Raw genomic sequence first — 22,901 nt, forward strand, 5'->3', positions numbered from 1 at the left:
ACAGAGTAATTCTGACCTGGCATGCCTTTTTCATTATTTGTAACTCGACATTTTATGGGCTACAAGGTTCACAGCGAGTACTGATTTTAAAGCAAATCAAAGTCAGCTGAAATTAAAACAGTTCTCCTGGTTCTATTACCTGTAATAGATAGAATTGCTTGTTTGTAACTCTAGTTTTTTAACCAAAATACGTATCAATTCTTGATCTACAAACTGGAACTAGCATAACTTGACACAGGTTATTGGATAAAAGTTGATATACATCAGAGCATCTGAACATTTTTATTTGAAGTATGCTGGGATGCAGAGAAAAGGACAGGAAAGACATAATTTCTGAAACACTTTACTTTAATCTCACTAAAACTAAGTAATTACTATCATTAACCAAATTTTTAAAAAAGCTATCATAAATTTATTCAGAAAAAGTTACAAAAGAAGCAAATTGCATGTGCATTTTTTATTTAAAATGCTGGTCTCACAAGAGATGTTTTAGAAAAATTCGGTTAAACTCTGTGCAGTTCTTGAATTGCATTTTAATTTCACTGTTTCATCACTGAAAGGAGAAAGAATAAGCAAGGAGTAAAAGGTGACAGGTAAAAAAAGAATTTACTTTGGTTTCAACTACCTAAAGCTAAACTGTATTTCTTAACCTTTTATCTTTTTGGAAAGGATTCACATACCATATTTTAATTTCAGGTCATGTGCATCTGAGGTACAAAATAATTCTCCCTTTTTTTTTCTTCTATGCCAAAATATTCATTCCTTACCTTGTTTCTGATCATTTTCAAATTAGTATCCTTGTTAGAGTGTATGTTATGTGGGGAGTAGCTTTGAGTAAGATTTGGGTTTTAACATAGCGTTTCATTCTAAAATGTATAGGAAACTAACACTTTGCGTTCCCGGATGATTAAGTATAGAAGACGGAAGATCATTCTCCTGAAATGGTCCCACATGTAAAATGCTATATTTGCATCTGTGAAATGGGGAAATGAAGATGGATAATAAAAAGAGGATTCATGACTTGAGATTAAGATAGACTATATAAATCAAGTACAAAGTTTTGGTTTTTGTTCTAGAATATAAAATAGATTCCAGATTATCTCATGCATTTCCAGATTCCATCTTTAACATAGCAAGATACACTCAGTTTAAAACACAGGATTTAGGAGAGCCTTTAAGCAGTGTCCCACAAACCAAATTTATTATCTAAACTGCATTGCAGATTATTCTTTTTTGGGAATGGATTTTTAATCTCTGTCCTGATATTTCAGTGAAAGGAACAGAATTGCAGGGTAGCATTTTTAACAGCCATCAGAGAATAGATAAACAATTTTAATGTACATTCAAATTTCTTCCATTAAATTAAAGTTACCAATCTTAGTCTGGTTGTCTTGAAGGTTGACTTAGAAAAGGCACAGAAAGGTATTGGGAGCAGGGGAGAATTCAGTAGTTCTTTAAACAGAGTATGCTCCCTTAAATTGAGTACCGTATTGTGGGGAAAAAAAAGTTCTTGCTAAGCACATTTCCCTAACCTAACCCTATGCAGCTTTATATTTATCAAGGAATTTGGATTGCTTAACCTTGTTCTATAGAGTTGTACCGCCATAAGCAATAAAATACAACTTTTTCATAGCAATAAGATTTTGCTTCCGTAAGCAAATGTATTTAAATGTTAATGGAACTGAAATTCTGCCATTGTCCTATGTAATTATTGTCCCCTCAAGTAAATACTTGGTTTAATTGAGCTGTGTGGCCGGTCCTGCTGCCATTCTTAGCTTTTAGAAGATGTTTCTAGAGCCTCTTTCCTCTTCCTCAGTAGATTTTTTGTGGAAAGAAAGAAAAAAATAGAAAGGATTGGAAAACACAGGAGAATTATAAATTGTAAAACATTAAAGAAAGATCAGAATGTTTATTTTCACTACTATTAATTAACATGGTAATGCTTGGGAGTGCTCAAAGGCATTTTTTTTTTAAGTCTAAAGATTTACCTCCAGCATGAAATAATCTTCAGGCATCTTCATCTCTTAGGCAGCCAAAGCTAGTTTTGTCTGTTTTTTAGAATCTAGCCATATTTAACCACAGAACCTGTACAATATGCAAAAATTATGAGCATTATGAAGTGAGTTATAGCTTTTTGCCAAAAAAAAAAAAATTGTGTTTTATTTCAGAACCACGACCATTCTTGTATAGCATGTAGGATCATCTATCGGTCAGATGAACACCATCCTCCAATTTTGCCTCCAAAGGCTGATTTAACTATTGGATTACATGGGGAATGGGTGAGCCAGCGCTGTGAAGTACGCCCTGAGGTGCTCTTTCTTACTAGACACTTCATTTTCCACGACAACAATAATACCTGGGAAGGTCACTACTATCATTACTCTGATCCAATCTGCAAGCATCCCACCTTCACTATTTATGCCAAAGGCCGTTACAGCAGGGGAATACATTCATCCAAAGTGATGGGAGGAACAGAATTTGTCTTTAAAGGTAAGATACCATTCTCTTCAGATTCACATTCTTTCATTCTGGGTGACATGGTGATGTAATAAAGTTACTGGGAGAGGTGGAATTTAAGGCATATATTTCCTTCTGTTGGTTGTGGGGAGTGATTTTAAATTTTCATGAGAGGCTTAGTACACCTGTGGGTTTTTGCTTTTCTCTTATTTTCTGTCGAAAATTAGCAGGAAATCACACTGCTTCTGTTTGCCCATTTGTATTGTTGAAATTTGCATCTATAGGACATATATGCAAAAACTAAGTGGGGGGAAGGAGAGTTAAAATGCTTATTATTAAAGGGAAAAGAAGGTAAGGGCAAGTTTATGTTCTACGTAACAAGAAGATAAGTAGGAATTAAATAGTGGTTTAAGGCAGCTTTTCCCAGTCTTCTTCCCTCTTACACTGTGTGCACAATTATTAGGCAAGCGAGTATTTTCACCATATCATCATTTTTATGCATATTTTCCACCTCCAAGCTGTATAAACCTGAATGCTTATTGGATATAAGCATATCAGGTGATGTGTATTTGTGTAATGAGGGAGGGTGTGGCCTAAGGAGATCAACACCCTATATCAAGGTGTGCATAATTATTAGGCAGCTTCTTTTCCTCAGGCAAAATGGGCCAAAAAAGAGATTTAACTGACTCTGAAAAGTCAAAAATTGTAAAAAGTCTTTCAGAGGGATGCAGCACTCTTGAAATTGCTAAGATACTGGGGCGTGACCACAGAACTATCAAACGTTTTGTTGCAAATAGTCAACAGGGTTGCAAGAAACGTGTTGAGAAAAAAAGACGCAAATTAACTGCCAAAGATTTGAGAAGAATCAAACGTGAAGCTACCAGGAACCCATTATCCTCCAGTGCTGTCATATTCCAGAACTGCAACCTACCTGGAGTGCCCAGAAGTACAAGGTGTTCAGTGCTCAGAGACATGGCCAAGGTAAGGAAGGCTGAAACTCGACCACCACTGAACAAGACACGTAAGTTGAAACGGCAAGACTGGGCCAAGAAATATCTGAAGACAGAGTTTTCAAAGGTTTTATGGACTGATGAGAGCGACTCTTGACGGACCAGATGGATCGGCCCGTGGCTGGATCAGTAATGGGCACAGAGCTCTGCTTTGACTCAGATGCCAGCAAGGTGGAGGTGGGGTACTAGTATGGGCTGGTATTATTAAAGATGAGCTAATTAGATCTTTTCGGGTTGAAGATGGACTCAAAATCAATTCCCAAACCTACTGCCAGTTTTTAGAAGACGCTTTCTTCAAGCAGTGGTACAGGAAAAAATCTGCATCTTTCAAGAAGACCATGATGTTTATGCAGGACAATGCTCCATCACATGCATCGAAGTACTCCACTGCGTGAAGGCCTCAAAGATAAAAGAATGACATGGCTCCCTTCCTCATCTGAACTAAACCCTATTGAGAACTTGTGGGCCCTTCTCAAACGGGAGATTTATGGTGAAGGAAAACAGTACACCTCTCTGAACAGTGTCTGGGAGGCTGTGGTTGCTGCTGCACAAAAAGTTGATTGTCAACAGATCAAGAAACTGACAGACTCCACGAATGGCTTATGACTGTTATTGCAAAGAAGGGTGGCTATATTGGTCACTGATCTTTTGTTTGAAATGTCAGAAATGTTTATTTGTAAATTTTGAGTTGTTTATTCTCATTTTAACAGATGAAAATAAACGAGTGAGATGGGGGAATTTTCATTTTTCATTTAGTTGCATAATAATTCTGCACACTAATAATTGCCCAATAATTGTGCACACATAGATGTATTCCTAAGAAAGCCAAAACCTCACTTTTACTTTCTTAAATATTCAGGTTTGAGGTTTATTAACATTTTGGATTGACCGAGAGCACTGTAGTTGTTCAATAACGAAATTCATTCTCAAAAATACTCACTTGCCTAATAATTATGCACACAGTGTAGCTGTATTGTGGCTATACCTGCTGGAGCAGGGTTTCTCTGCTGGCTGGGGAATTCTGAGAGTTGAAGTCCATACATCTTAAAGTCGCTGAGATTGAGAAACACTGTGCTAGAGTTTTCAGGCAGAATTGTAGGCCCAATATATCTGAAGGGCACTCAATTGGAGAAGGCTGGCATAATAAAGACAGATCTTTGGAAGGAACTTTCACAATGTAAGTGCAGAGGTTAATAGAGCTGTTTTGGCCCCTTGATTTCAGACTGGGTGAAGGTAAATACCTGTCACCTACTTAACCCACACAGCTTCTCCTAGGATTATGCTGCTGCTCTGCAGGGCAGCCACACAATCCTGAGAAAAAGAAAATGTCCTGACTACCAGGAAACACACTGAGACAATGACTTGGTCTCTAATATTTATTACTAGTACTTAACAAGAATCCTAACAAACTGAGGAAGCGTGGGAAAAACCCAGCCATATAAACCCCAAAGGTTAAGGCGGTCCCGATCTGTGTCTCTTTGAATGGCTGAACAGTTCCTCAGTGCTACGCATGCGCTTGACAGTCTGGGTGGGAGCCCCCTGCTCGCCATCCTTACTCATGACAGAAAATTTGGCTCCAAGCGTTTCCAACAGGTGCTGTCTGTGAGCTCAGGCATGCGCTGAAACCTTTGAATCAGAAGTGTGGCCCCACCCGATTGGTTGAGACGTTGGACTTGGACCAGGCAGACACATCATAGCACTAAGTCTACAGAGTTGATTAACCACCTTTACTTTGCCTTTTTTAAAATCAAGTGACATCATGCAAAATTTAAAATGTAGCCTTTGCCTGTTAATTATAGAACAGCATCTCTGGCTCAATGGTCAGTTAACTGGTCACAAGTGCTGATTTTGACATTCCTGCCATAAATGTAAAATAAAGTAAAACTTCGTTTTGTTGTTGTTTATTCATTTATTCGCTTCCGACTCTTCGTGACTTCATGGACCAGCCCATGCCAGAGCTTCCTGTCGGTCGTCAACACCTCCAGCTCCCCCAGGGACGAGTCCGTCACCTCTAGAATATCATCCATCCATCTTGCCCTTGGTCGGCCCCTCTTCCTTTTGCCTTCCACTCTCCCTAGCATCAACATCTTCTCCAGGCTGTCCTGTCTTCTCATTATGTGGCCAAAGTATTTCAGTTTGGCCTTTAATATCATTCCCTCAAGTGAGCAGCCTGGCTTTATTTCCTGGAGGATGGACTGGTTTGATCTTCTTGCAGTCCAAGGCACTCTCAGAATTTTCCTCCCAACACCACAGTTCCAAAGCATCGATCTTCCTTCTCTCAGCCTTCCTTATGGTCCAGCTCTCGCAGCCATATGTTACTACTGGGAACACCATTGCTTTAACTATGTGGACCTTTGTTGTCAGTGTGATGTCTCTGCTCTTAACTATTTTATCGAGATTTGTCATTGCTCTTCTCCCAAGGATTAAGCGTCTTCTGATTTCCTGACTGCAGTCAGCATCTGCAGTAATCTTCGCACCTAGAAATACAAAGTCTTTCACTGCTTCTACATTTTCTCCCTCTATTTGCCAGTTATCAATCAAGCTGGTTGCCATAATCTTGGTTTTTTTGAGGTTTAGCTGCAAGCCAGCTTTTGCACTTTCTTCTTTCACCTTCATCATAAGGCTCCTCAGTTCCTCTTCGCTTTCAGCCATCAAAGTGGTATCATCTGCATATCTGAGATTGTTAATGTTTCTTCCAGCGATTTTAACTCCAGCCTTGGATTCCTCAAGCCCAGCTTGTTGCATGATGTGTTCTGTGTACAAGTTGAATAGGTAGGGTGAGAGGATACAGCCCTGCCGTACTCCTTTCCCAATCTTAAACCAGTCCGTTGTATATCTGTCTCTACACTTAGTACATTTATTTTATGGTCTGATTCTAAAATTGTAATATGTATGCATTTGTTGACTTACATGTCTATTTTAGAAAAAAAGTAGAATTACAGCATATAAAAACTAAAAGTAAAACTACTTTTAAAATGAAATTGCATCTGTATTGCTAATGACATGCAAAATAAGAGTTTTTATTGGGGTTTGATGAGTTTTTATATATGATTTTGCCACCTAGAACTGAAATGGAACCAATTTCTGTTCACTTGAGAATCCTTTTGAGGGAGACTATTCAGTTCAGCTGGAAGTCCAAACTAAAAGTCATTTCAGTTAAATCTTAATCTTCTCAGGATCAGGATAACTTGGTTCATGTAAATCAAGTTTGTTTCTCTAAAACACTGGCATTTATAGATTACCTTTTCTTCAGGAAATTATGCCAGATGAAGGCTCAAAAGAGGATAATGTATGTTAATGGGACTGCCATTCTATGTGATATTTAGTTCCCATTTGGCTATAGAAACATCTTTAGATGAGATTTAAGTGAAGTTTTGCATCATCTTCTCCACAATATTTCCATAAATACCAGCTTACAAGCTTGCCTGGGCCAGAGGCATTAAGAAACGAAGTTTTTATCTTCAACTTTCCTACCAAAAAGTAGTTTTTCAAATGGAGCATTCTCTTTATTTATAGCATAGTTATGTGCAAACCCTGGGCTGTGATAGTTTGTTGAATGCATTTAGAAAAGTTTGCATTGTTTTAAAAATGAGTGAATCAAGCACCTAACTGATCCAAAAATAAGTCAAGAATTGTCAATATAGTAGCCTTTAATGAGTAGATGTACTGTATATCTGTCTCTACACTTAGTACATTTATTTTATGGTCTGATTCTAAAATTGTAATATGTATGCATTTGTTGACTTACATGTCTATTTTAGAAAAAAAGTAGAATTACAGCATATGAAAAAATTGCTATCTACATACTGATTGCTTGGTGGAAGGATGGGGAATGGGGGGAAGGGAAATACATTTATCCCACTTTGCTCTCCTTACCAGCAAGAGAGATGAAATGATAGGATTTCTGCATTTCTAAGAGTTTCATATGCACAATTGTGTATGCATAGTTAAGACCAAACTGTGAATTACATTTATATTTTTTAAATGAAAGCTTTCTTTATGCTGCTACTTTGTTCTAATAAAAGAAGCTATAGGGCTTTGTTCCTGATCCAGTTTCCCAAGAAATAGCCTACACTCTCCTCCCAAGTGGTGTTTGCAAAAAATAGTGTATTAAGGGACAAATAAAAGTGTAATAGAATTTTCAACAAAACATCAGCATGAGATTTGTTTTCAAAATGGTAGCTTTAAGTGTACTTTTAAAAACTTAATATAGTTTGAGCATCAGATCAAAACTCTAATGGTTCTAGTAGTTTCAGGGTATAATCTCATGAGTAAGTTATCATGGAGTTATTTGTACCTAAGTTAAAGAAAATTACATGAGGAAGTTTGGGCAATAACTCTCATGGTTTCACTCCAATGCCTGTTTAAGATGAGTTACATTGACACCAGGAGGCACAATGTTACTGATCTCATCCTTATTAGTATTATCAAATGTGGGTAGTCCCATGTTATTCTGTGGGGTTCAACCCTCTACTGGGAATTGAACTCATGGACCTTCACAGTTGAACGACTATATAAAATATAGTAATCTGTACAATATACATCTGTATTTCTCTCCTCTTGGAGCTTAAGGGAAGGTGGATTTTATATACCATTCTGATAGCCTGTTTTGCACATAAAACTTCCTTATAACATTTTCTCCTAAAAGCTTATCTATTTCTATATTTCAGTCAACTCCCTCCTCCTTTAAAATCAAATGCAAATACCCACCTACAGGAAAGTTTCAGGTGTTCACTCTACTCAGATAGACAGACATGCACAGAACTTTGGCAATTAACAAGCAACACAATTATATATTTATAAACACTGTGCATATTAAAATCCTAAAAAAATACTTTGTTGAAATACTTGTTTATGAACAAAACTGATTCAAAACTGGCAGCTCATTACTTTTCTGGCTTCACAATATCCACACATATTGGATGCAGGGTGGTGACCTCTGGAAACTTCAGGATTCAGCAGAGCACAGCTACAACAAAATTGTTATACAGTGTTCCAGGCACATCATCTATTATTTGTAGATCACTAGACTATTGCAGTTTGTCATGATTAATGCAGCAAAAAACATTATGCAGCTTGTTTGCATCTTAGGAACTAGAGTACTAAACCAATGCTGTCATGAAGAGAGACTAATTCCTTTGAGCTTCAAATTGAAGCTACAGTTTGAAAATACGTTGAGGGATGTACCTAAGATAGACCTAAAAGGAATAGGGATGGGCTATTCCTATGGGTTATTCAGGGATGGGCAATAATAGGCTTTTCCACTTGGTTGGAGTTGTCCAGATGGCCAGCTGGGGAAGCATTGCCATCATTCAGATCAGCTCTGTTTGTTCTTAGTCAAGCCACTGCACTCATTACAGCAGCTCTGACTGGAACAATAAAGAAAGAAGTAGAGAGACTGAAACAAATAATAATGTCCAGATATACTGTAAAAGATGGACAGGTGATATTTTAGTTGCCCTCAAACATTCTTTTTAGGCTTACTTCTAAAAAGCAAGCATATATTGGGAATATCCATACAATATTGCAAAATACTCTGCTTAATTTTTAATTTGGTAAAAATGTGAGTTTTTCAGCTAAATATTTGTACAGTCTACAAATTGGTTACAGTGCTTTTGTTAAGTAGTGCAACAAAAAAAATCCAATGGACAAAAAACAAGTAAAATCTGTGTACTTTGCTTTTTATGACATCTGAGAATATTTTCATTCAGTGCATAACAATGCTGCTGCAAGATGTGATAGCCAGTAACTTAGGCACCTTTAAATATTAGTGACATTGATAGAGGATAGGTCTGTTAATAGATGTTAGTCATGAATGCTAATGGAATCCCCAGGTCTAAAAAGTAGTATCTGAAAACCAGTTGCTTAAAAGGAAACAAAAAGTGTTGATTTTTTCAAAGTATCTTGCTGACTACCCTTGGAAATAGGATGCTGGAATAGATAGGCAAATGTTGTAATTCCTTTGAAGCAAACTAACTTTAGATCTATTATAATTATATTAATGTGTAAAAGCTCAATTTAAAAGAAAATACCATGTTTTTTAAAGTAAGGATTTGGATCATTTTCACAAAATAGCATCAAGTTGTTATAAATCAAGACTGAACTATGCTATTAATTGCTATACTTCAAAATGTAATGAACAGTTTCTTCTATTTGCAGTAAATCATATGAAAGTTACTCCCATGGATATAGCTACAGCCTCTCTACTGAACGTCTTCAACGGAAATGAGTGTGGAGCAGAAGGATCCTGGCAAGTTGGGGTGCAGCAAGATGTAACTCACACGAATGGCTGTATTGCTTTGGGAATCCGTCTGCCTCACACAGAATACGAGATCTTCAAAATGGAGCAGGATGCCAGGGGCAGATACTTGCTATATAATGGCCAGAGGCCTAGTGATGGATCCAGCCCAGACAGACCAGAAAAAAGAGCCACATCCTACCAAATGCCCTTAATTCAATGCACATCAGCAGCCCCAAGAATAGAAGGAACATTAGAAGAAAACATACTAGGATGGTATAATAGTAGAGCATCAGCAAGGAATTCCTGTGCATTTGTGCTGGCCATAATACTGGCTATTTATACTGTGCCACACTTGGACCTTCTCAGCTAGAAGAGCATTTTGAAATGTCTCAGATCAGGGCAATATAAGACTTGAGATTCATGAGAATGGCAAAGGAAAAGGGCATTTTTAAACAAAAAAAGGACATTTATTTTCTTGATGCACTTGAATGCCTGATAACTCTTTGTTATTTCCTCATGCTTTCCTGTCTTTGAATCACGAACAGAACTCATTTCTTTGAACTTCATCCAGTCTGATCTAAGGCCTGACATGACTGCACAATAGCAATTGCACTTTAAGACTGCAGTTTCTTTCTTTCATGTTAAACTCTGTTACAACTAACCAGTACATTTTCTGCAACCTTTCTTCCATCAACTTTGCTGTTGCAGCTCGTTGACTTCAAAAAATTTATTCATTGAATTTAATTATCAGGTATTATACTTTTATCGTGCCAATACTAGAAAACTGCATCTTTCTTAAGCTACAGTGTATATATGTATATACAAAAAACTCAATCCATGGATTTATCTAAATATACTTTTATAGATTTTACATGTTAATGCTTAGAATAAAAAATACTGCGTGAAAAATCTGAAATCTTCAAAAATTAGTTGAAAATTTATATAGATGTTATGAAACTAAATTCAATGATACAGAATAACACATGACACATTTTATATTGCTGCTCAATACATGGTAATTTAATGATATGCTGATGTCTAGAAACTTGTAATTAAAGTTTTAAAGCAATATAAAATGGAGGGCAGGGAGGATTACAAGATTTCTCAATAGGATCAGTAACAGCCAAACTATTTTTAAATGTATTTTCATGAAAGGAATTTTTGTCATATTCATTGCACGTACCTTGAATCTCATTTTATTAAACTGGGAAATTTATTGAAACAGGACTAAGTTCTAATAAATGTCAGAAGCTTACAAGGAAGCTTTTAAAACAAAGAACATTTAGCAGTTTGTCAAAGAACAGAAATTTATAGGCAACTGAACCCAAACTACAAACTTTTATTGGTTGAGCAAAGTAGAAGCATTGTAGATTATGAGATTTCTTTATTAGTAATGGGGCAGAATGCACTACAAACACGTATCATTGCTTTTTCTTTAGAGTCACAGCCCCTTCACCAAATATGACAAGCCCAGAAAACACAAACAGTATTCCCTAGATTCTGTAGCTTAGTTACAGTTTATTCCTGTTTAATAAAATGCTTTATTGAAAATCAGAGTATGAAATTACAAGAAAATTCTTACCCATTTTTTTCCAGGAATTATGTCCAAAGCTGAATACACTGAGTACATTGTGATCTTTATTATTTCTCAAATGTTTCTAAACATATGATTTTAAAGATGCTTATCATCTACCTATTTCACTTTGGAAGACAAATGTATAATTCTGCAGTAGTGATAGTTGTACTTAAACCCTATTGTTTTCAAGAGTTTTTAAATTGGTATGGTAGCAGTCAACTAGCAGTCAACTTAAATTAAAACTAAAGTTGAGAAATAGAAGTTAAGACTGTTCCGTGTGCTTAAACTTCCAAGTCAGGACTTTATATTGTGTTTACTTCCATGTATCTCCCATGTACTATTTGAGGATATACGTGCATGTTTATTGACGTAAATTTCCTCTTACAAAAGTTTAGCTTACACACTGAGCTGATTGGCAAAAACCCTTCCACTTTTATTTTTAATAGGGAAGACTATGAGGGTATGACATGTCTCTGAAGTGAATATTGTTTTAAGGCAATGTAGTATATGAATTTTACTGTTTAATACTAATAAACAGAGCTCTGAAAGTTCCATCTCTTCCTGGTACCTGGGCAAGCTACTGAAATTTACACTAGTACTGGCTTAATAATTTCCTTCCAATTGCTTAGAAAAGGAAGAAAATTACTAAAACCAAAGGGAATGGGCAGATGAAATTATAAGCTTCCATTAAGATGTAACAGAAAACAAAAGCAGCCCATGATTGAGCATTCACAAGATATATGAAAACTACAGGGACATTCTTAGAAGCAAGTTTATATCATTTGAAAGATTCCATTATTGATACCCTGGCCCCATATTAATTTCCAGAAAGAAGAGATAGTTCATTTATACTAGGGGCATTCATTTAAATAATGAAAACTGCAATGTAAGCAGCTATATTTTCGGATACTGACAAGCAAAGGTATTTACGTGTGCAAAACTACATAAACCTACTGTATTAAAACCAATACATTAGTCTTCTGCACTAAAGAGTGCTGGACTGTGTGATTAGCATGATGCCATTTGGTGGATTCAAGCGTAGTTTTGGGGATTGGATTTTAAAGTGGCTTTATATTTGCGTACCTTGTAATCGTAAGATAAACTTTTTCTAGCATTTTGTAACTGTTCATTTTCTAATTTAAAGTGCTTTGGAAACTTGAGCACTTGTTAACTATTAAATACATGAAACTAGATACTAGAAGAATAACTAATTCTTTTAACTAGAACATGTTTTTGTCAACTACACCTGTCTCTCATCTGCTACTATCCAGATGTGTTGAGATTGAAACTCCCAAAATTCCTCTAGGAATTGCAGTTCTAAAACCTCTTAAGCGTGCAAGTCTGTGAAGATTGTTTTGTTAGATTGCAAGGTGAAACATTTTGCTCCGTTTTACAAAAAAGCAAGAAATGCTATAGTGAACTAAAACAAAACATTCTACATTCTAGTATGAATTAGCAGATTCACATAGATAAAAATGGTGCATATAAATTAATTCCGGTAGAAATTAGCTTTATCTGATTCACCTAGATGAAATTATCTATATCCAATTATCTTTACCTCTAAAATAGCAGGGCATGCTTACACAAGTAACTTGGCATGACATTGCAGCTAACATTCAAACACTTCCTTTTTGCTCTTACATTCTTTCAGAGGGGATATAAAAAATCTCCACCTACCGTTTAATTGTCCCCAAATCAGGCATTTATCTGTGCTTTGCATAAGTTGAGAGAGTAAATCCTGGTTTTATATTCATTAATCTTCTGCTATGCATACTGGCTATTCTGTAATACATTAAAAGAGCAATATGGCGCAAGCGTTTTTGAATGTACAGCAAATATAGCATGAATATAGCAAGATGATTTATGTTAACAGCTACTAGCACATGCCTCTACTAGAGACCAAAACTACATAGAAAAATGGTTGAGTATCTCCAAAAAGGGTTAAAATATTGCCATCTAGTGGTACCATATTGCCTCTCAAAGATGGATAGATTTCAGAATAGTAATTATCATCTTATCTTACAAATTTATCAGTCAGGAAAAATCAAGCAGCCAAACATTGTAGTAAAGTGTGGAATTACTATTTCAATAAAAAAAAAAAACCTCTGGTCTAGCTATTAGATAAAACTGCCACTAACATCTAGATTGCCAAGAGAAAACCACTTTAAAAAAAAAAGGCTCTGCTCTAATTTTGTTTGGACATGTGGTTTTCAAAAACTCATGATGAAAGCACATTCACTTTATTGTAAAATGCGTCTCTCCTAAGCTGCTAATTTAGGAATGTAATGCTACACAAGAGAAAATACATTGCACAAATTAGGTTGCCTCAGAAAATGTGAATTTTACAATTTGCTGTCTAGTAGAGAAAGTGGTTTTAAGCTAAAACAGGTTTTCCAGCTAGTAAATTTTGTACATTGTAGAAGTAATACTAATGTTTTCAAGATACAATCCCCTTCTCCTTTAAAGTTTATATACAGTTAAATACTGTACAGACATTTCTAAAGGTAATGCTTTCTACAACCCAACTTTCAATTACAAAAACTCAGCATATGATGTCACATCTGGTTGCAAATAGCACTTTCAAAGCCAGCATTTTTGTACTGCTTTGCACCATACAGAAAATAGTAAAAATAAACTTGCTTTGCTGTTCTCAAAGCAAATGTCAGAACTGCTCTCTGATCTCTTATAAATGCTTTGAAAATGTCATTGTACAACTCAGAAAGCTGCAATCTTCAGGACGTTTAAAAAAAAATATTTTTAGTCAAGCAGTACACTACTAAGGACAAGCAAGTAACTGTTTAAACAAAGGCATTTTTAAAAGGTTTTCTGTATTTGTGTTTATGAGATCCAGTTTGGTGTAGTGGTTAAGGCACCGGGCTAGAAACTGGGAGATCATGAGTTCTAATTCCGCCTTAGACACGAAGCCAGTTGGGTGACCTCGGGCCAGCCTCAGCCCTAGGAAGAAGGCAATGGCAAACCACTATTATCGGTCTTGGGAAGTAAGCAGGAGGACTGGAATGGGACTTATTTCTGTTGAACACCTGGATTTCTAAAAGAGTGGTAAAAACTGGCTCTTACAAGGAGCAAGAGGGAAGTGAAAACTTGCTTTGAGTGGATGTGCACGGGGTGCCCTAAGGGACAGATATCCAAGACATCCTTCCTAGCTTTAGGGAAACAGCTACCATTAGATGTCTTCTAAAAAGAATACTTAAATACTCAAGGTCACTGAGCCAGCAGGTCAGTCTCAGAACATTCTTCTAAATTATCTAACCACTGTGAATGATGCAAGGTTTATATGCCAACATTCGGAAATGGCACATCACATACAACTGAAAAGTGCAGAGTAAGACAAATGCCAAAATAAATATATTGAACTTTTCAGAGAAACTTTACCTTAAGTAGCTAATCAAATCCTGTATGACTGATTTTTCGTATTACCTTGAATGCTTATTTTCAGGTGAGCATGTATGAAATGACATGATGCGTCAAGATTATATCAAACATAAATTATTTATTAACACAGCAGATCAAACAAGATGTTCAGTATGGTCTGATCTCAAGTACTATAGTGAAAATACAGTTGTCTAGCCTCTCAAGATTTCTGAAGTCAGACCTTATGCAAAAACAAGTTTTCTAATACAAAATAATTCTGAGATATGTTGCATGAGGAATCACTAGGCCTAGAAAGAATTACACTGCTTTTGATATTTAGGCTGTCTGCAATTATTCTGTGATCACCTTATAGTGAACACTGGTGTGCGTGAAAGAAAGGTACAGACAGAAACAAATGAAAAGGATTGCAATTCCACTAAAAGGTTTCTTGCCCAAGAACTGATTATGCTACTAGAAAATATTCTTAGTTAACAACTTTGGTTCTTACAGATATTGCTACTTTATCACAATAGACTGCCACCTAGTGTATCAGCTTATAATTTTTTGCAGCCAATACAGCAAAAGTAGGTGTAATAAGATACGCATAAGGGAAATGGTTTTATTCTTTAATTTATAAATTCACAAGTTAGATAAAATAATCGAGTTGCTGAGAGTCAAGAACAAAATCAAACAGGGCCTCTCAAATTACCCACATATGTCTTTTCCCAGATAGCTAAGAATATGCATATCCTTAGGCAACATACTGATTCACAAAATATACTTACCTGAAGACGGGTATCAAGTTATCCCAGCAAGCTAGTTTTTACTGAACATGGTGATATTCAAAATCCAATGGCCTTTTTTTTATACACTTGATTACACAGCAGGCTATGTTAAAGTTGTATGATTGTTACTAAGATCTTATGGGGCAACCTCCACATTTTCTGCTTTACATTTCTCCTATAATCCTGGTCTTGGTGCAGGATGTACAGGAATTGTAATCCAAAAAAATTTGTGGGCATGTAGTTGCCAGCATCCCATCAATTGTTATGTACACCAAGTTTTAATTTGTTTTATAAACTTCGCATTGAACGTTAACAAAAATACTATCAATCATGAGTTACAAAAAACCATAGATACCATAACTCCTTTGCATGTTTTGTGAATTATCACTCAGTTCGTAACATATAAGGTGGTGTTACTTTCCCAATATCCTTAATAACACCTGAACGTACAAGACTTTTTGCCCCAAGAAATTAACTGGAAACTAATTTAATTTTACTTAAATGTAATTTTTTTCTTTGAAATTGATTAAACAGATTTTGGGCAGAGCTTCTTTCTCACTTCATACAAGAAGCAGAAGAAAAAACATTTCAGGAATTTTAAATAATTTTGTTTTCTGCCATAGTTTCTTGCCAGAAGCAAAGTCGTCAACCTTAAATATAAGGCTTGCATCACGCAAGCTGCAGGAGCCAATGATTCACTATACATGAGATCTACTGTTGTGAACAGACTTCATTTTCAGATGGAAGCACTTATTAACAAGAACAAATGTTCCTCACATTGATGTACACAAGCAAGCAGGCAAAGTTCTAACCATTTCAGGAACAGACAATTTAATCCATATTACATAATTTCACTAAATACAGTTGATATCATCCAAAATCACTCCTGAGAGTGAAATAGTTCAGCATTACATTTTATACAGTTATGAAAGGATTATTAGAAACTAGAAGCACATCCACATAAGCAGGAGTTCCTCCCTGTACTTACACTAATAGTTGTACCCAAATTCCGCATGAATCATTCCATAGAATTTGTGTTTGAAAGTTTTGCCCTGCTAAGCGGCCCAACTAGGCCCTAATTCTATACTTATGATCATCAGATTACAGGCTGCGGAATGCTTTTCGGGGGTGGGGGGCAGGAGATCATGCCTAGGTTCAAGTACCTCCCCATACTATGTTTCTATACAGTTCACGCTATCTGTAATCAATTCTAAGTTCAGGCTGATAAATTCTAAAGTATTTAGCCAGTACAAACCCTTGTATCTATTACTTTAATAGCAAACATATCTCTGAAGCTTTCCTCTTCCACAGAAATTTCAAAACATATCTAGAAGTTATAGCGTGTACGTAAGTCTTCGTAATCTTTCCCATGATCAACTTCCTTTAAGGAATAAATGCTTTCTTCTGATGTACCAGTGATACAATACAGTATGAACAGTACTGATTTTAGAACCAATTAAGTGAGAACCAGGTATGAACACACTTCTTCAAGTCACCACAGTCAGAGAACTCTTGAATGCAGATACCAGAAAACACAAAGATGAACTGTCTGTATTTGCATGCTTTTAGGTGAAACATCAGGCAGTGGTTTGTTCATCATCTTCTTTGTAAATTGCAAGATGTTTATAAAAGTTTACCACAGAGAATAGTGATGGTACCTGATATAAGTAGATCTTCCATTTAAAAAAGCATTAAAAATCAAAGGCAACCAAGATGTATATTTTTCCAAGAACAGTTCTCAGCTATGTAAAATCTAGCACAGCTTCATTATATCCAAGAACATACAAAATTCTGCTTACAAGTATAAGCCTTCCAAAATATCAATTTCAAATACTTCCTTACGATGGATTACTTTAGAATAGCTGTATTGTGCTTTCAAAATCATCTATTTAATGATGTGAAGAGCAGAAATTAAACAAACCACAAGATTAAGTGCAGAAAAGATATTTAAAACAAATAAAATGAATTTTATAGAATACAGAAGATATGCATAGCTAACAGGCAGCTGTGCCAAGACATTTGCTGAACAAAGCTTAATTTCTTTATGAAACTAAATGATCAACATTTTCTCAATCAGTATTAACTTTGGGCTATTTGGAAACATTACGGGGAATGTTCTTCTATGGAACACTTGGCCTAATAAGTCTGAATGAAAAATCAAGATACAATTGATTCCGTAAATTTAAAGGATTATCAGTGATGCAACAGAAGTACCTGAACATCCAAATACTATTTCTAAAAAGTAAATTTAAAGTATGTGTCCCATGTCCTAAAACAAATCGAATTCTGACCTTTCATTTTCCTAAAAAGCCAGGTAATTTTACAGCTGCTGCTGCACAATATGGAAACTGCTACATTTCTTCTGAAGCTTCACTGGCACCAGTCCAAGCCACAACTAGTGAACAATATAAATCTGTGACAAGAAGCAGGCTGTGTATAGCACATGTTGTGAAATCTTTCTAAAAGAACAATTCACAGAAACAAGCTACCCATCAGAAAGTCTGTTAACAGTTTTATTATTTTGTTAAATACCATGGGACAGGGCTGTCAAGATGATTATTTTTTTCTTCCACAACCACCTCACAAGGGTAAGAAATTTTGCCATGATATTAGCAAAGTAAGGTGAAGGAGAAAATGTACACACTAAGAGGAACATTTCCCCACAGAATGCCTCATCATTTTCCTGAATGAGCGAATTACCATTCTAATAATCATTCTTTCCAAGAGGCAAGAATAACAGATAAAATTTGAAAAGGATTATTAAAATAACATTTACAAGACTTTGAACAATTTTAACTCTTATTAAAACCACAAAAAGAAAGAACATTTTTTTATTTATGACTTTTCATAAAGGACTGAATGTGCAACTGACACCTGCTATTAATGAATTAATATACAATTTTGTCCAGCAGCCGAACAGTTTGTCTTTTTATCATGTTGTCTAACCGTGCAAGATCATTAGAGGCAAAGCCTGTATGATGCTGTACACAAAAATGGTCACTTTGGCCATACTACCAATGAAGTGGTAGGTAAATAATTTTTTCTGGCCAAGAAAAAAAAAAGGAAGCTGCATTCTGCATGCTTCTCTCTTCTCTCTCCCTTTCTACAAGATGAATTTCCCTAAAAAGAATCCAATGAAAATGGCTGCAATTACAACAAGGAGTGAGGGAAGAGGGTTGAAGCCATTATCTCGGAGGGCCAAGCCTGACGGTCCAGGTTTATCTGAGTGGGCCACCTTTCTCAGCCTCAAGCCTTCATCCTGAAAATACATGGAAGAAATCAATCAATAGGGGGAAAAAATCAAGAGACCACATCAAGCCTGAATATAACCAGTACAGTTAAACATTTCTGAGAAGTATTTAAATGCTATCATAGACTTTATTTGTTCATGCATGCTGCCTTTAAAGAGTGACACTTAACATAAAAGGGGCATAAAATATTAATCCTAAATAAAAAATAGGAACTAAGAAATTTCCCCATCCATATGACTGTATTATGGTCCAATATTTAAAATAATTGGGAACAGTGATTTGCCTGAAACACTACACTACTACTTATTTCAGCTTTAGGGTTACAAATGGTGGCACAGAGAAACTTCTAGGCTTTTGAGAACAGCAACCTGGCTTTGCAGAGCGTTCAGAAAGAAAAAGTTAAGTGAAACCTAAATTTACGTGTAAGCCAGAGATGCTACTAAGCTACTAAAATAACCTGTTTCACATTTAAACCAGTTTTTTTTTATCTGTCTTGATTAATGGAAGCCTGGCCTAATTAAATATTTGACCTACTATATGTGGGAAATTCATCGTTTTAGTAAATCCAGTTCCTTTTGTTCTAAAAACAAATTAATTTATCATCATTATTTATTGGATTGGTATTCTGCCCTTCCAGCCAAAAAAACCTGTGTTTATTATAAACAGTTCAGTGTAAGCAATTTTTAATTTCATGAACAAATCTGTGAAGTCCAATTTTACTGATGAAAAGCAACTCATCCTATATCCCGATACTTACTCTCAGATGTCTATTTTCCTCTGATAGTTTCACCACATCTGCCTGAAGTCTTTTGCATTCTTCCACTAGCTTCCTTGTTTCAGTGTCATTAAGCGAAACACTATGTGATTTTGGCACCAGACCATCTTGTTTTGTTGTATTCAGTATTGGAGCAGATTTACTCGTTTCTATTTCATTCTGGAAATATTAAAAAACAGAGATTCAAAACAGGTTTTTCAATGTTAATGTCATTTATTACTTTAAAAAATACAGATAATTTCCAAGATGATAAATCTGAAAAGGGTGTGGGGGAGCAGAACTTAACTTTTTAAAGAAATATTTCTTAGGTGACTGATAAAATTAGTAAGCTGGCAAAATAGAATTATATATTCACCCTGCATCTCCTTCTAAGGTAAGTAAATCCTCTAAAGAATTAATACATTTAGCTCTGAGGATAAAATGGATAGAAACTGCTCAGTTGAAACAATAACCCTGAAGAGGTTGGGAGACCATGTGCATGTCAAGGCTCTTTCCACTGTTTTCTAACTATGCTTTGCCAACTAAAATTTAAAGTTAGTCAGCATTGACATTTGGACAAACATAGCTCTGACAACTGGGACAGAGGGAAGAGGGGTATTTCTAAATCAGTATCATTTCAATTCGAACATCATTGGCATGGTTCGAACATATACAGAAAGTGCCATATACATAGAAAGAGGCCAATCTGCAATACCAATCAAGAAACTATTTACAGCAGATTTTTACTAGATTTTATCACAGTAGATGCAGTATAAACAATAAACTGCAAGAACCTGTTTGCATTTTTTCCACTAGCAGTTTCTAGTTTCTGTTGAAGGAACAGGGAGGGGGTTATTTCTCTTCCCCTTCTCAACTTCCACTATCCTGCTACTGTTGTGGTAGTCCCTAAGCCTTCAGAGCAGATTCTGAGCATACACAAGAGATGCTGCAGTGGGGAGGAGAAAATCTGCTTATTAAATTCCAGATATAAGTATATTCACCCACAGAACTGGGCTTCCTAAAATTCTCATCTTTATGTTAAAAGAGTATAATGTACTCTTTTGTTTAGGCAGTTACAAAGTCCAATTAAAATTGCCCATAAACCTGAAGAAAAACTTTTTTTTATAACAGGCAATTTCTCCTAATATTCTTTTGCTTTAATCAATATTCTTGACATGCCTGTTTTTTTAAGTAACAAAGCAAACCCACCAGTCTATGCTTAGTAAAATCCATAGTTTGGAAATGAATGAAAATATTCATTCTCATAACACCATACACATGAACCAAGCCAAATACCAGATACAGATTATCATGCCTTCACTTAATAATTTTTTGTTGCACATGTTGCCCCTTCGTGCTAAGTGACTGAACAAACTAAAAAATCTTCCATTAACTACAATTTCCTGTTTCAGCCAGAGAGAAATAATGCTTAACACCACGGTTCCCAAATGGGGCACCACAGTGAACTCACAGGGGGCACTGCAGGTTATTTTAAGCTTTTGAGAGAAACACAGTGATACTTGATGTCTATCAGACACTGCACAAGCTCCTAGCCTAGGGGCACAGTGAAACAATTACTGAGACACTAAGGACGTCATGAACCAAGAGGGAACCTCTGGCTTAATGGATTTGGAGTAAACCAAGATGACTTTAAATCCTGCCTTCTCCAAAGTAATTATGCACAATTTCCTACTTTGAGCAAATGGTTAACTGAAGAGTTCTGGATTTAATTTCACCACAAAACAAAAAGCAAAAGGGTTGTATGACCTTGTATAAGCATTGTTCCCATCACTGTTTATTAACCAGATAACTGTCATCCAAACTAGTCCATCACCACTTGGGCATTGATTCCAGTTGCTAAAGAAGCCTTGTAGAAAGGACCCCCACTGGTTCTATAGTCTTAATTATCAATTTGCCCCTTCCAAATAATGTATTTCATTTTACTTCCTTCCTATGCATCTCAATCCTAGCAACTTGCAGCAATCCAAATTTTGCAGAAATATAAATTATGCAAACTTTGCATAAAAAGTTCTATACAAAAGAGAATAAGCTTAATAATGTAGCTTTGTTTTTCATCTTGACTGAATTATAATATTGTCCTTGACTTTGAGCCTCTTTTGATTTTTTTCTTAGCTAGCTGCAACTGCTTTAATGAACCACTGAAGAACTAGAATAATCTTGGAGCTCTCAGCTCCCTCAAACAAACCTGATCCATCTTGTGTTTGACCTCACTGCCTGGTTCCATCATGTCAACCTTCTGGATATAATTTGCAGGCTTCTGAAGGAAGTTGCTGTTGGCTGGAGTTATGTATACAGATCCTGATAAAGGTAAAGCCTGAGATGGCAGGTGAGACATACCCTCAGCACTCAGGAGATCTCTCATTGCAGGACTTAAGGGAGTGACTAAACCAACGGCTAAAGGATTAGAGTCTGCAACCCCATTCTGCTACTTAGAAAAACATAAATGTTATGTATAAGCAGTCAAGCAATAGCTTAGAAAGCACTGGAATACACAAAAATAAAAGTTGTCTTTAGACACTTGAGTTTTACTGACTAAGGATGAAATCCTAAATGCACTTTTGCAGGATTAAGCCCACAGAAGATAATGTGATACAGAGTCATGATACATACTATGGACAGAACTAGAATTTTAGTCCAGGTCAATTTTTGATAGTTTCGCTACCAAGAAACAGTTGTTTCCAAATGTACAAATAGCTTGAAGTTGGCTGCTACAAACTTAAATAGCAAAGACAGCAAACTCAGTTCTGGCTGTGTTTGCAGCTCTAAGGATCTTACATAAAGATTAATTTCTATGATTATAAACATAAGCACCCTAATTTGGATTGTTTTCTTTTTTAAAAAAAGCCTTTTTTTGACTTGAACTGCTTTTCCTCTGAATGTGGCCTCACACAGATGTGTTACTTACCAGACTGAATGAACGTTCAGCACACACACATACAACTTATCTAGTATGGTAAATATCAGACCTGTGAAAACTGGACTGAGACCTTTCTGCCTGAATATTTGCTTTACACAAAAGTGAAACCAATGAACTACATCTGAATTGTCAGATTGTTCCACATTAAAAGTACACTAAATTACATTTCAGGGTTGAGACATTATTCCATAGCTTCTAATCATATGCATTCTACAAAATACTGAGACTTTTATCACAAAGGCTTGCACATATATTACGTGAATTTTAACCTCCACATAACTGTAATCAAAATAAAATACAGGTAGTCCTCAGTTAATGACAGTAATTGGGACCAGAATTTCTATCGCTAAATGATGTGGTCATAAAGCACATCATGTGACCACATCGCTTAGCAATGGCAATCCCGGAAGTCCCTGTTGCTGTCGTTAAGCGAGGATCGTGGATTGTTAACTCGTGACTTCCTGATGGCTTCCAAAAAGCAGTCAATGGGGAAGCCAGCAGGAAGTCATAAGTCCTG

At 36.0% G+C, this 22,901-nt stretch overlaps 2 protein-coding genes across 4 annotated transcripts in view; one reads left to right on the top strand and one right to left on the bottom strand.

Annotated features, from left to right (window-relative positions):
* The window catches only part of APCDD1 (APC down-regulated 1), a 30,342-nt gene extending 19,761 nt beyond the window's left edge, over positions 1-10,581 (top strand). Inside the window, exons 4-5 of the mRNA XM_063299101.1 lie at positions 2,169-2,490; positions 9,627-10,581. Of these exons, the coding sequence (XP_063155171.1) occupies positions 2,169-2,490; positions 9,627-10,078 (774 nt within the window). The 3' untranslated portion in view covers positions 10,079-10,581. The remainder of the gene's footprint in view (positions 1-2,168; positions 2,491-9,626) is intronic.
* A 5,483-nt stretch (positions 10,582-16,064) lies between these two features.
* The window catches only part of VAPA (VAMP associated protein A), a 36,339-nt gene continuing 29,502 nt past the window's right edge, over positions 16,065-22,901 (bottom strand). Inside the window, exons 5-7 of one of the 3 annotated variants that reach the window (XM_063299102.1) lie at positions 21,653-21,892; positions 19,450-19,626; positions 16,065-18,700 (exon numbers count right to left, since the gene is read on the bottom strand). In XM_063299102.1, the coding sequence (XP_063155172.1) occupies positions 18,545-18,700; positions 19,450-19,626; positions 21,653-21,892 (573 nt within the window). In that variant the 3' untranslated portion in view covers positions 16,065-18,544. The remainder of the gene's footprint in view (positions 18,701-19,449; positions 19,627-21,652; positions 21,893-22,901) is intronic. The other 2 variants (XM_063299103.1, XM_063299104.1) reach the window with 2 other exon arrangements.

Source organism: Candoia aspera, chromosome 3 (assembly GCF_035149785.1).
Source record: "Candoia aspera isolate rCanAsp1 chromosome 3, rCanAsp1.hap2, whole genome shotgun sequence".
In the NCBI taxonomy this organism is placed as follows: domain Eukaryota; kingdom Metazoa; phylum Chordata; class Lepidosauria; order Squamata; family Boidae; genus Candoia; species Candoia aspera.